This window comes from Cetorhinus maximus, chromosome 21 (genome assembly GCF_964194155.1).
Source record: "Cetorhinus maximus chromosome 21, sCetMax3.hap1.1, whole genome shotgun sequence".
Classification (NCBI taxonomy): Eukaryota; Metazoa; Chordata; class Chondrichthyes; order Lamniformes; family Cetorhinidae; genus Cetorhinus; species Cetorhinus maximus.
Genome location: NC_135899.1, coordinates 1,863,890 through 1,878,362, shown reverse-complemented (window position 1 = coordinate 1,878,362; position 14,473 = coordinate 1,863,890). Strand labels below are relative to the sequence as shown.

Here is a 14,473-nt window from a genome sequence, read left to right as displayed (position 1 = left end):
CAATAATAATTTCATGATTACCATTGAGTGTAGATTCCAGATTATTTTACTTAATTATACTAAGTGAATTTAACTGCCAACAAATACATCCTTCCCCTGGTGTGATTTGAAACCAACCACATCCCCCCCAGAGTATCTAAATTACAAAAACCACTGATTTTAGCCCGGACCATCACCACCAGATATGACACGTAGGATCCCCGGCTGAACCAATCACCAACTGCGCCTCACCGCCGCTTTTAACCAATCCACGTCCGGGAAATTGAAAGAAAATCTCAGCGCCAAAACGGTCTAGCCAATCGGCAACGGGCGGCCCGGGCGCGCAGCCAATCGGAAGAGGGGGACCGGGAGGCCTGCGCCAGCCAATCGGCGAGCGGCCATACGCGTCACTCCGAGTGCTCAGCCAATTCCGCGAGACGGGCCGGCGGGCCGGAGGCGTTCAGCCAATCGGAAGGGAAAGTTCGGTGGCGCGGTCCAGCCAATGGGTTGAGAGAGGTCGGGAGGGCACAGGCCAATCAGGATTGGGGTTTCGTTCCCCTCCCCCCACTCCCTCCCACACCCGCCGAAACGTTTGTGCGGCTGTTGTTTGAGCCAATGGGAGCGGGCGACACTGCGGGGTAAGGGTCGAGTGTGTGGGTCGGGGCCAATGGGGGCGCTCGTTGCGGCGAAGTGTTGACGGTTGTCCGTTCGCTGAGGGAAGAAGCTTTTGTCTCGATGGCGTCGCTGCTTTTCCCCGGGAGGCGGCGGCTGGGCCGCGGCTGCTGAGCCCGGAACCGTCCCCTCCCCATTAACCTCCCCCCCCACCTTAACCTTCCCTCCTCTCCTCCCTCCGGGGCTCCATGGCGCTGCGGTCCGAGCCGGCGGCCGGAGTCGTCAACCTCCTGTCGGACGAGGAAGGCGGCGAGGCCCAGGCCGCGGGCCCTACCGGCCTCCGGGAGAGCCGGCCCCGCCGGGTCAAGCTGCAGCAGCCGCCTCCTGCTCCTCCTCGCCAGCCGCCGCACTCGCCTCTCCCCGGCCTGGCCGAGCTGGCGGACGAGGCCGCCCTGGACGAGCGGAGGGACCGGGACCGCGGCCTCGTCCGCTTCGAGAACAAGAAGCTGTTCAGCGAGGTGAGTGAGGCCTGGGGAGGGTGAGGGAGCCGGGCTTCCTGCTGCCAGGGGACCCGGCCGCCTACTGTTGGGAGCAACAAACCTTCCCCGCCCCCCCCGCCCCCGGGGAGGGAGCAGGAGGAGCTGGGATTCCCCGGGGGGGAAGGAGAATAACAGCAGCTCAGAAATAACCTCCCTGGGCGAAACTTTAATTAATCTCTTTCCCTCACCTGGTGAACCACCAGCTCTCCCCATCCGTACACCCCACCCCTCTCTCTCTCTCTGTCTCTCTGTGTCTGTCTCTCTGTGTCTGTCTCTCTGTGTCTGTCTCTCTGTGTCTGTCTCTCTGTGTCTGTCTCTCTGTGTCTGTCTCTCTCTCTCTGTGTCTGTCTCTCTCTCTCTGTGTCTGTCTCTCTCTCTCTGTGTCTGTCTCTCTCTCTCTGTGTCTGTCTCTCTCTCTCTGTGTCTGTCTCTCTCTCTCTGTGTCTGTCTCTCTCTCTCTGTGTCTGTCTCTCTCTCTCTGTGTCTGTCTCTCTCTCTCTGTGTCTGTCTCTCTCTCTCTGTGTCTGTCTCTCTCTCTCTGTGTCTGTCTCTCTCTCTCTGTGTCTGTCTCTCTCTCTCTGTGTCTGTCTCTCTCTCTGTGTGTCTGTCTCTCTCTCTCTGTGTCTGTCTCTCTCTCTGTGTGTCTGTCTCTCTCTCTGTGTGTCTGTCTCTCTCTCTGTGTGTCTCTCTCTCTGTGTGTCTGTCTCTCTGTGTGTCTGTCTCTCTGTGTGTCTGTCTCTCTGTGTGTCTGTCTCTCTGTGTGTCTGTCTCTCTGTGTGTCTGTCTCTCTGTGTGTGTCTGTCTCTCTGTGTGTGTCTGTCTCTCTGTGTGTGTCTGTCTCTCTGTGTGTGTCTGTCTCTCTGTGTGTGTCTGTCTCTCTGTGTGTGTCTGTCTCTCTGTGTGTGTCTGTCTCTGTGTGTGTGTCTGTCTCTGTGTGTGTGTCTGTCTGTGTGTGTGTGTCTGTCTGTGTGTGTGTCTGTCTCTGTGTGTGTGTCTGTCTCTGTGTGTGTGTCTGTCTCTGTGTGTGTGTCTGTCTCTGTGTGTGTGTCTGTCTCTGTGTGTGTGTCTGTCTCTGTGTGTGTGTCTGTCTCTGTGTGTGTGTCTGTCTCTGTGTGTGTGTCTGTCTCTGTGTGTGTGTCTGTCTCTGTGTGTGTGTCTGTCTCTGTGTGTGTGTCTGTCTCTGTGTGTGTGTCTGTCTCTGTGTGTGTGTCTGTCTCTGTGTGTGTGTCTGTCTCTGTGTGTGTGTCTGTCTCTGTGTGTGTGTCTGTCTCTGTGTGTGTGTCTGTCTCTGTGTGTGTGTGTGTGTCTGTCTCTGTGTGTGTGTCTGTCTCTGTGTGTGTGTCTGTCTCTGTGTGTGTGTCTGTCTCTGTGTGTGTGTCTGTCTCTGTGTGTGTGTCTGTCTCTGTGTGTGTGTCTGTCTCTGTGTGTGTGTCTGTCTCTGTGTGTGTGTCTGTCTCTGTGTGTGTGTCTGTCTCTGTGTGTGTGTCTGTCTCTGTGTGTGTGTCTGTCTCTGTGTGTGTGTCTGTCTCTGTGTGTGTGTCTGTCTCTGTGTGTGTGTCTGTCTCTGTGTGTGTGTCTGTCTCTGTGTGTGTGTCTGTCTCTGTGTGTGCTGTCTCTGCGTGTCTGTCTGTCTGTCTCTGCGTGTCTGTCTGTCTGTCTCTGCGTGTCTGTCTGTCTGTCTCTGCGTGTCTGTCTGTCTGTCTCTGCGTGTCTGTCTGTCTGTCTCTGCGTGTCTGTCTGTCTGTCTCTGCGTGTCTGTCTGTCTGTCTCTGCGTGTCTGTCTGTCTGTCTCTGCGTGTCTGTCTGTCTGTCTCTGCGTGTCTGTCTGTCTGTCTCTGCGTGTCTGTCTGTCTGTCTCTGCGTGTCTGTCTGTCTGTCTCTGCGTGTCTGTCTGTCTGTCTCTGCGTCTCTGTCTGTCTGTCTCTGCGTCTCTGTCTGTCTGTCTCTGCGTCTCTGTCTGTCTGTCTCTGCGTCTCTGTCTGTCTGTCTCTGCGTCTCTGTCTGTCTGTCTCTGCGTGTCTGTCTGTCTGTCTCTGCGTGTCTGTCTGTCTGTCTCTGCGTGTCTGTCTGTCTGTCTCTGCGTGTCTGTCTGTCTGTCTCTGCGTGTCTGTCTGTCTGTCTCTGCGTGTCTGTCTGTCTGTCTCTGCGTCTCTGTCTGTCTGTCTCTGCGTCTCTGTCTGTCTGTCTCTGCGTCTCTGTCTGTCTGTCTCTGCGTCTCTGTCTGTCTGTCTCTGCGTCTCTGTCTGTCTGTCTCTGCGTCTCTGTCTGTCTGTCTCTGCGTCTCTGTCTGTCTGTCTCTGCGTCTCTGTCTGTCTGTCTCTGCGTCTCTGTCTGTCTGTCTCTGCGTCTCTGTCTGTCTGTCTCTGCGTCTCTGTCTGTCTGTCTCTGCGTCTCTGTCTGTCTGTCTCTGCGTCTCTGTCTGTCTGTCTCTGCGTCTCTGTCTGTCTGTCTCTGCGTCTCTGTCTGTCTGTCTCTGCGTCTCTGTCTGTCTGTCTCTGCGTCTCTGTCTGTCTGTCTCTGCGTCTCTGTCTGTCTGTCTCTGCGTCTCTGTCTGTCTGTCTCTGCGTCTCTGTCTGTCTGTCTCTGCGTCTCTGTCTGTCTGTCTCTGCGTCTCTGTCTGTCTGTCTCTGCGTCTCTGTCTGTCTGTCTCTGCGTCTCTGTCTGTCTGTCTCTGCGTCTCTGTCTGTCTGTCTCTGCGTCTCTGTCTGTCTGTCTCTGCGTCTCTGTCTGTCTGTCTCTGCGTCTCTGTCTGTCTCTGCGTCTCTGTCTGTCTCTGCGTCTCTGTCTGTCTCTGCGTCTCTGTCTGTCTCTGCGTCTCTGTCTGTCTCTGCGTCTCTGTCTGTCTCTGCGTCTCTGTCTGTCTCTGCGTCTCTGTCTGTCTCTGCGTCTCTGTCTGTCTCTGCGTCTCTGTCTGTCTCTGCGTCTCTGTCTGTCTCTGCGTCTCTGTCTGTCTCTGCGTCTCTGTCTGTCTCTGCGTCTCTGTCTGTCTCTGCGTCTCTGTCTGTCTCTGCGTCTCTGTCTGTCTCTGCGTCTCTGTCTGTCTCTGCGTCTCTGTCTGTCTCTGCGTCTCTGTCTGTCTCTGCGTCTCTGTCTGTCTCTGCGTCTCTGTCTGTCTCTGCGTCTCTGTCTGTCTCTGCGTCTCTGTCTGTCTCTGCGTCTCTGTCTGTCTCTGCGTCTCTGTCTGTCTCTGCGTCTCTGTCTGTCTCTGCGTCTCTGTCTGTCTCTGCGTCTCTGTCTCTCTCTCTGCGTCTCTGTCTCTCTCTCTGCGTCTCTGTCTCTCTCTCTGCGTCTCTGTCTCTCTCTCTCTCTGTCTGCGTGCGTCTCTCTCTCTGTCTGCGTGCGTCTCTCTCTCTCTCTGTCTGCGTGCGTCTCTCTCTCTCTCTGTCTGCGTGCGTCTCTCTCTCTCTGTCTGCGTGCGTCTCTCTCTCTCTCTGTCTGCGTGCGTCTCTCTCTCTCTGTCTGCGTGCGTCTCTCTCTCTCTGTCTGCGTGCGTCTCTCTCTCTCTGTCTGCGTGCGTCTCTCTCTCTCTGTCTGCGTGCGTCTCTCTCTCTCTGTCTGCGTGCGTCTCTCTCTCTCTGTCTGCGTGCGTCTCTCTCTCTCTGTCTGCGTGCGTCTCTCTCTCTCTGTCTGCGTGCGTCTCTCTCTCTCTGTCTGCGTGCGTCTCTCTCTCTCTGTCTGCGTGCGTCTCTCTCTCTCTGTCTGCGTGCGTCTCTCTCTCTCTGTCTGCGTGCGTGTCTCTCTCTCTGTCTCTGTGTGCTGATGCACAGATTCCATTTATATAGCACTTCCAATGTAGTAAAATGTCCCAAGGTACTTCGTCGGAGTGTTATGAAACAATGAAAGCAAAATACGGCAGATTCAGGTCTGAAATAAAACAAAGAGCTGCGGAACAAAAACTCAGCCAGCCTGGCAGTATCTGAGTTAACCTGTCGAGTCCAATATGATGACTGTTCAGAGCACTAGCTGTTGTATGAAAACAATTTTACACTTGCGGGTTATAGCACTTCAGATGCAGATCCAGGTACCTTTCAAGAGCTGTGTAATTCACACAGGTGCTTGGTCAAAGGGGGTAGGTTTTAAGGGACATTTTGAAGGGGAGAGAGAGGGGTTCATGGAGTGAATTCCATTGATACGTGCACATGAAGGAGACTTGTTTCATTCCCCTTATTGTCCACAGTGCAAATGTTCCTGGGGTTTGTAGAGTTTCTCTTGCACTACAGAAGTCCTGCAATGCACAGCCAGCTTGCCTGGAGGAAGTTTACAAGAATGTTGCCAGGCCTTGAAACTGATGAGGAGAGATTGGATAAGCTAGGGTTTTCCTTAAAATAAAGGAAGCCAAGGGGTGACCTAAGTGAGGTGTACAAAATTTGAGGGGCCTAGATAGGGTGGACTGGAGGGACTTGTTTCCCCTAGTCGAGGGGTCAGTTACCAGGGAGCATAGATTTAAGGTGATTGGTAAAAGGATTAGAGGGGACATGAGGAAAATCCTTTTCTCCCAGAAGGTGGTGGGCACCTGGAATTCACTGCCTAAGTTGGTGATTGAGACTGAAACACCCAGCTCATTGAAAGGTACTTGGACCTGCATCTGAAGTGCTGTAACCTGCCAGGCTATGGACCAGGTGCTGGAAAGTGGGATTAAAGTGAGTGGCTAGTTTCTTTTTCTTTTTGGCTGGCATGATGGGCTGAATGGCCTCTTTCTGCACCTTAACTTCTGTGGTTTACAAGAGGATTACACCCACTTCATTGCAAATGGCAGATAACTGAGCTCCTTATTGTAAAGATAGGGATTGTTTACAGTGTCTTTCACCACCTCAGACTTTGCTACAATGTGGGGAGATGTGACAGCTGTGCACAGCAAGGCCCTGCAAAGGGCAGTAAGATTGGGAATAAATGTTGGCTATGATGCTGGAAGGACTTGCCTGCCCCTCGAACACTGTCCTCTTGGGAGTGGAGGTGAATTCCATTTTGTGCCTCATCTGGAAGCTGCATCTTGCCTCCATGCATCTTCCGTAGAAAGTCCACTTTCTGCGTGCAGTTTGCCTGCCACTTGAAGGGGATGTGACAGGTCACTTAAGTTGGAAGGGGCAGTGCCCCTGCTCCCAAATAGATAGTGATTAGAGGAAGTGATTTGCGTGCCCTTGAGACCTGTAGATATTTTGACAGATTTTGCTTGGAGTTTGGTCAGTATACAGGTTAGAAATTTGCAGGGTGCTATGCAGCAATGATAGGGATTTAGTTTCATGTTTCAGCATGAAACTTTAGCTGAAATTCTAGAAGTGAAACTGGGATGTTGACAGGTTGGATGAGATCTTGCTTTTACTGTGTTACTGGCTGTTTTGTGAGGCAGCATTTTTAAAACATGTATTTACAATTTTAAATGTAAAATATAAACTCTACATCTGAGGCCGCAGCAGATGGTGTTCTGTTGGCAGATGAAAAAAAATCTGTTAATGTTTCCAGCAGGCACCCCTTCGCCGGAGCCCCTTGAAAACCTTTGTTCTGGTGAAGGGTGTTGATCTGCAATATTAACATTTTCTCTCTTTCAGAAGCTGATGCGCTTGCTGTCTATATCCAGCATTTTCTGTTATTGATATGAGTTCTTCTGTGACATCTTGTGCTGTTGTGCATTTTCATTGGCCTTGAATAGGGTGTGGGGGGAGGGGTTCTGTATATTTGAACAGGTTGTCCCAGAACCTAAAGGTACCTTATACAGTGACTTCATTCCCCTTTCTAAACAGACAACCGAATGATATGGTGAAGCAATTGTTTCACTGAATTTGGCTGTTGAGGACAATTTAACAAATGTATTTTGTTGCATGAAGTCTGAAGGTAAATGGAAAGTGACCACAGTTTTGCAACTTTCCACGTGTACTTTTGTCACAGGAATTGCACAAATCTTGTGTTACTGTAACAGTGTTTAACAATTTGTGTAACCGGTCTGGTGAGTAACCCGTATCGCTCCTCCCTGACAGTGCTGTGCCTGTGTGCCTGATTTTGTCATGCTGACTAATGTATTTTGCTTTGAACATCTCTGCATGACACCAGGTCCCCTCAGGCTGTACAGAAGGCTGTGTTAGTTTAGGAATTGTGGTCAAACTGATTAAACGATTGGTCAAGTGGTCAGAACTCTACTTGGTGCATACTTAGCTGGATGGGTGTAAAACGAGAACTGATTCAGGCTAGAGCGGGAATTGTGCTGTGTGGGGGAATGTGTGGCTTTTATAGTTTTTTTTTAAAAACTCCCTGAGAAACTGGATGAACAAATCCTTTCAGCTCTGCGACTTGCTGGGTTTCAATCCAACCCAGACTGATACGCTGAATCTCTTTTCTCTAGTGGGTACAGATCCACAGCACAAGAATGTCCACTATGGGCTCCTCAGAAAGGTAACCAGCCTGGCTGAGAGATGGATATGCGACACAAATGCTCCTGGAGCTAAGCCTTGTTGATTGGACAGATTGGCGGGTGTCTTGCCCTGCATCTTATCTGGACGCTCCACATTTATCAGGTACCCAAAGTGCAAACATGTTCCCTTGGCATTGCAATCGAAACCATTCAGATGCCACCATTTTTTTTTTGATGAATTAACTGTCTTTTTCACATTTCATACTTGTGTAGAATTCTGTGGAGCCCCTCGACGATTAATCTGTGAATTAGGCAACTAATGATGAAGTCCCTTTTGGCTCAGTGGTAGAAATGTCGTCTGAGTCAAGAATTTGTGGGTTTGAGTCCAGTTGGAGACTTGAGCCCACAACCTAGGCTGATACTTGCCCACTGTGCTGAAGGAATGCTGCACGACCAGAGGTGCTGTCTTTCAGATGAGGCGTTAGCCTGTTCTGCCCACTTGGGCAGGCACATTGGCACTTCTGGCGTCCAAGGCAACAAGTGTTACGAAAAGCAGGTCTGGTTATGTATCTGGTTTTGGGATCTTGCCATTCCCAAACTGTTTGCTACATTAGTGTGCCTTTTTTAGAAAAAAATCTTCACTGGCCATGAAGCTCTGGGACATCCTGGGGTTGTGGAAGGTGTCATATTTTGCATGTTCTCTCTCTCTCCCTCTCCAGGGTGGGGCTGCATCAAGTCAACTCTCCATCACTTCCAAAAGAAGCTACGTGACCCACAGTTTACCCATGAGTTAGACATATTTAAAATTCTAGTTCACAAAAAACCTCCGGACCACCCTGTCAGTCAATAACCTACCCATGACATCCTGTTCCTACGTTTTCAAAATGAAAATCCAGGGCAAAGTTTATCTTTTTGATTAATTTTACAGTTTAAAAATGTTTCTTGGGAGAGGTTCTTCTTTATTGTACAAATTCCTCACAGAAGAGTTAGTCATATTTTTGGAGTATAGTATTGTAATTGCCGAGCTTCAGTTGTGACCGTCTTGTTCTGGTATCTTGAAGTTGCAATGTATGTTACATTTTTGAGAACTGAGTGTTGATTGGGGAGGAACTACAGAAGTGACATGAAATAGCAAATAATTGGAATTGTGTACTTGTTTCCTCAATGGAACTCTCTCTCTTTAAATGAACAAAAATCATAAAATAAGAAGCTTTCTCGGGCTGATTTTTAAAATTCTTTCATGGGGTGTGGGTGGCAGCATTTATTGCCCATCCCTAATTGCCCTTGGGAAGGTGGTGGTGAGCTGCCGCCTTGAACCGCTGCAGTCCACGTGGTGTAGGTACACCCACAGTGCTGTTAGGAAGGGAGTTCTGGGATTTTGACCCAGCGACAGTGAAATCTAAAAGTTTGAGGTTCATCTTTCAAAAGCACATTGTACTTTCAGAAATCTGACAGGTTCTGAGGAATGGATCGACTGCCTTTCCTCCAGGACTTGTGCCCAACGTGGGACCTAAACGACCCTTGCCGGTATGTGTTTCCAGCCTGTTGTCCCAAGCCAAATCACTTGCCAGCTACTGTTTGTTAAAATCCTCACCCTAGTTGCACTAACACACTTAGTAAGCTGTGTTTCATGTCAGATTCTGATCCTTTGCCTCCGGTTAAAGTGTTGTGGAGGAGTGGGCGGAGAGATTTCGATAACCCTAGGTTTCTCCACATGTGGGTTCCTGCTCAGTCAAGAAATCCAATTACCTCAAATTATTTGCCCTGAGTGCTGCTTCCAGTGTGTTGCATAAGATTCAACCCCATGCAGATACAATGAATAGAGACGTTTATCTGTTCAGTTATGTACAAATTGTTTCCTTGGAGGCTTATTTGTGACCTTGTGTTGGGTCGTTGGACTCGGTCAGTTTTTAAGCTCATTTTGTCCTTCAATAGTGAAGCCAGGAGGAAGAGCTGTGAGCGGGAGAGATTACTGTCAGTAACAATAGGGGGAGGTGGTGGCATAGTGGTATTGTCACTGGGATAGTAATCCAGAGACCTAGGGAAATGCTTTGGAGACCTGGGTTTGAATCCTGCCATGGCAGATGGTGGAATTTGAATTCAATAAAAATCTGGAATTAAAAGTCTGATGATGACCATTGTCAATTGTCGTAAAAACCCATCTGGTTCACTGATGTCCTTCAGGGAAGGAAATGTGCGGTAATGTGGTTGACTCTTAAATGCCCATCTGAAATAGCCTAACAATCCACTCAGTCGCACCAAACTGCTAAAAACTCAATAAAAAGGAATGAAACCTGGTGGACCACACGGCAACGACCAAGGCACCAGAAACGACAGCAGCAAACCCAGCCCCGCAAAGTCCTCCTTGCTAACAAGCTGTCCTTGCTGTCCAGAACTTGCTGCGCCCCTAGCCAAGCTGTTTCAGTACAACTACAACGCTGCAACTATGTGGAAAATTGCCCAGGTATGTCCTGTCCACAAAAAGCTGAACAAATCTGTCAGTCTACTCTCGATCATCTGTAAAGTGATGGAAGGGGTCATCAACAGTGCTATCAAGCGGCACTTGCTTAGCAATAAGCTGCTTGCTTACGTTTAGCTTGGGTTCCGCCAGGGCCACTCAGCTCCTGACCTCATTACAGCCTTCGTTCAAACATAGACAAAAGAGCTGAACTTCCAAGGTCAGGTGAGAGTGATTGCCCTTGATACCAAGGCCGCATTTGACAGAGTGTGGCATCAATGAGCCCTAGCAAAACAGGAGTCAGTGGGAATCGTGAAAACTCTCCGCTGGTTGGAGTCATACCTAGCACAAGGAAAGATGGTTATGGTTGCTGATCAGTCATCTCAGTTCCAGGACATCACTGCAGGAGTTCCTCAGGGTAGTGTCCTAGGCCCAAACAATTCAGCTGCTTCATCAATGACCTTCCTTCCATCATAAGGTCAGAAGTGGGGATATTCGCTGATGATCGCACAATGTTCAGCACCATTCGTGACTCCTCAGATACTGAAGCAGCCCATGTCCAAATGCAGCAAGACCTGGACAATATCCAGGCTTGGGCTGACAAGTGACAAGTAACATTCACTTCACGCAAGTGTCAGGTAATGACCATCTCCAGCAAGAGAGAATCCAACCATCGCCCCCTTGACATTCAATGGCATTACCATTGCTGAAACCCCGTTATCAACACCCTAGGGGTTACCATAGAGCAGAAACTGAACTGGAACTCGCCATATAAATGCTGTGGCTACAAGAACAGGTAAGAGGCTGGGAATCCTGTGACGAGTAACTCATCTCCTGACTCCCCAAAGCCTGTCCACCATCTACAAGGCACAAGTCAGGAGGTGTGATGGAATACTCCCCACTTGCCTGGATGAGTGCAGCTCCAGCAACACTCAAGCTGGACACCATCCAGGACATAGCAGCCCCACTTGATTGGCACCCCACCCACAAACATTCACTCCCTCCTCCACCGATGCACAGTAGCAGCAGTGTGTACCATCTACAAGATGCACTGCAGGAATTCACCAAGGCTCCTTGGATGCACCTTCCAAACCCACAATTACTATCATCTAGAAGGACAAGGGCAGCTGATAGAAATGGAAGTTCCCCTCCAGGCCACACACCATCTTGATTGGAAATATATTGCCGTTCCTTCACTGTTGCTGGGTCAAAATCCTGGAATTACCTTTCCAACAGCACTGTGGGTGTGCCTACACTGCATGGACTGAGCGGTTCAAGAAGGCAGCTCACCACCACCTTCTCAAGGGCAACTAGGGATAGGGAATAAATGCTGGCCCAGCCACATCCTGTAAATGAATTAAAAATAACTTATATTTTTACGCACTGTAAATGTTTTAAAACATCCCAAGTGCTTAACAGGAATGTTTGCAAGGGGATATTCGGGCAGATGACCAAAAACTGGTCAAAGAGCTAAGTTATAAGGAGCATCTTAAATGGGGAAGGAGATCGAGAGGCAGAGAGATTTATGGAGGAAATTCCAACGTTTGGGCCTTGGCAGCTGCAGATCCAGTCTCCAGTGGTGAAGCGATTAAAATCCAGGATCTCAGAAGGCTGGAATTACAGGAAAGCTTGAGACCTTGGGATTGTGCAGCTGGAGAAGGTCAGAGGTAGAAACGCAGAAGGAGGCTGTTACTTCCTTGAGCCTGTTCTGCTCTTCAGTGAGATTGTGGCTGACCTATGCCTGGCTCCATAAACCTGCTTTTGCCCATATCCCTTTGGCTAGCAGAAATCCAGCAGTCTCCGTTTTGAACAGCAGATGAGCTGAGACAGGGCGATGGAAATAGATGGCCTTCATGATGGCACGAATGTGAGGTCGGAAATTCATCTCATGAACCCGAGATGAACAGAGCCAGGCTTAACCTCAGTGTTGCCAGGGAGAGGTTGGAGCCTAGGGAGTGGAGTTTGGAATGGTTATAGAAAACAATATCTTTGGCCTTCCTGATATGTAATTAAATTATTTAATTTAATATACTTGATTAGCACTCCCTCCGCCACTGACGCACAGCAGCAGCAGTGTGTATCATCTACAGGATGCACTGCGGGAATTCACCAAGCCTCCTCAGACAGCACCTTCCAAACTCACATCATCGAGAAGGACAGTGGCAGCAGATACATGGGAACACCACCACCACCTGGAAGTTCCCCTCCAAGTCACTCACCATCCTGACTTGGAAAAATATCGCCATTCCTTCACTGCCACTGGGTCAAAATCCTGTAACTCCCTCCCTAACAGCGCTGTGGGTGTACCTACACCACATGGACTGCAGCGGCTCAAGAAGGCAGCTTACCACCACCTTCTCAAGGGCAACTAGGGATGTGTAATAAATGCTGGCCTAACCAGCAAAGCCCACATCCCATGAATGAATAAAAAACTGTGGAAGTTAAAAACTGAGTTAACGGGCTGAATTCTAAGACTCCATTTAGACACCTCTGTGGCCGTTGGGGCAGGCACATGGTAAAAATAGTACCACTGGGCAGCTGCCGTATCCTCTGCTCCATCACCACATGGACTGCAGCAGTTCAAGAAGGCAGCTCACCACCACCTTCTCAAGGGCAATTAGGGATGGACAATAAATGCTGGCCCAGCCAGCAAAGCCCACACCCTGTGAGTTTAACAAGTGGTTTTGTTTGCGCCCAATCCATTCATGAACAGTACATTTAAAATGTAGATCTCCTTACATGTCTTGCTGTGTAAAACTGGATAACAATTGCTTTCTCTCTAAAAGTGGACCATTTAAACTGAAGAGCACCTACTGAGAACACTTAGTGGCCTAAGTTCCATAATTCTGTTGAGGCCATTGAAGTTTTGAAGAATTGAGGCGATTTCATTGAACCATGACATTGAGTGGTCTTGATGAGATGGTTACCTTAGAGGTTGTTTCCCCTTACTGGAGAGCCTAGAGCTAGGGATCATCATCTCTGATAAGGGGTCGATCATTTAGGATGGAGATGAGGAGAAACTCCTTCACTGAAGGAATTCGCTACCTCAGAGAGCTGTGGAAGCTGTTGTTGCTCTCGGGGAAATTGAGGGATATTGGAGTTGGGCGGGAAAGTGGAATTCGGGCCAGAAATCAGTCTTGATCTTAATGAATGGTGAACAGGTTTGAGGGGCAGAATGGCGGCCTCTTGCTCCTAGTTAGGTTCTTATTGAATTTAATGCGAGAACTTCTCTCCCATGACCACAAAACCTGCTATTATAAATCAGTCAGAAAAGAATGAGGAGAACAAACTTGCTTTTAAATATTTTCTTTGACGGAATATCCCAGAAGTGGTTCACAGGCAATGAATTGCTTTTGGAGCCTAGTCTTGGTTTCGTGTGGCAGCCGGTATATGCACAGTGAGGATAAATTACAGGATGGTTTCAGGAGCTAAAAATCGAAGATAATTGAGAATAAATTCAAATTGAGGGTGACTCCTCCATTCAGTGAAGTGCTTTGGGGCTTCCTGAGGCTGAAAGCTGTTAACAGAAATGGAAGTTAGTATGGGAATTATTAATGGGAACTGCCACAAGAATTACTCAGGTTTTAATCGCATCACTGTTACAGTGCTCACAGCTGCTTTGACACAAAGTCCTTCCCTAAATCTCTCCATCCATCTACATCTCTCGTCTGACATTCCACAAGACTTGTACCTTTCACCAAGCTTTTGGTCATCCACCTGATAACCACCTTCAGTGGCAAATTTAGTTTGGTAAAATTCCTGTGCACAAGCCTTGGGATGTTTAACCAGAATAAAGATATATAAATGCAAGTTGTTGCTGTTGACCTGTGTGCAAGGGACTGAGACTTGCTAATTCCCATACTCTGCAGCCTTTTTACTAAATGGGAGAGGGGGCTAGAAATTTATTTTCATTCCACTGACGTGGGCTGGATTCAGGGCCTGGCCCTTGAATAAAGTTCCGACATGTCTGCTTTCTGAAGCTGAGTTACTCGCAGCCCAACTCTGTCCCCTCAGTTAATATTCAGAATCATTTGATTCCTATCCGCCCATTACCTTTTCACCTGAGTTTTAAAAGATGATGAAGATTTAATTGCGTTCTTGATAGAATCACACTGTGGGGACAGAGCTACTCTTTGAAAATGGCTGCATTAATTAAACCAAGGTCCATAATTGCAACCTGGAGTGGATTATTCAGAGATGTAATGATGGTTTTTCAAATTGCGTGCTTTCTGAGCTCGGTAGGAAACTGGGCGAATCTGTACCAATTTTGTGCCAGGTGTCAGCACCACAGGAGTGTCCATGGCCCCAGCAGCCCTCTGCTATGTAAGGGGGGTTTATGTTGTTTTCCAGATGATAGAGAGACTTGTTTTTGTAAAGCACTTTTCACGATCTCAGGACATCCCAAAGTGCTTTACAACCAATGAACTGCTTTTGAAGTGTAGTCACTGATGTCACGGGTTTGGATGGTGCTGTCCATGGAGCCTTGGTGAATTCCTGCAGTGCATCGTGTAGTTGGTACACACTGCTGCTACTGTGCGCCGA

At 48.8% G+C, this 14,473-nt stretch overlaps 1 protein-coding gene across 2 annotated transcripts in view; it reads left to right on the top strand.

Annotated features, from left to right (window-relative positions):
• The first annotated feature begins 676 nt into the window (after window positions 1-676).
• daxx (death-domain associated protein) overlaps window positions 677-14,473 on the top strand; it is a 48,143-nt gene continuing 34,346 nt past the window's right edge. For both annotated transcript variants that reach the window (XM_078566449.1, XM_078566448.1), the window contains exon 1: window positions 677-1,109. In XM_078566449.1, coding sequence (XP_078422575.1) covers window positions 840-1,109 — 270 coding nt within the window. In that variant the 5' untranslated portion in view covers window positions 677-839. The remainder of the gene's footprint in view (window positions 1,110-14,473) is intronic.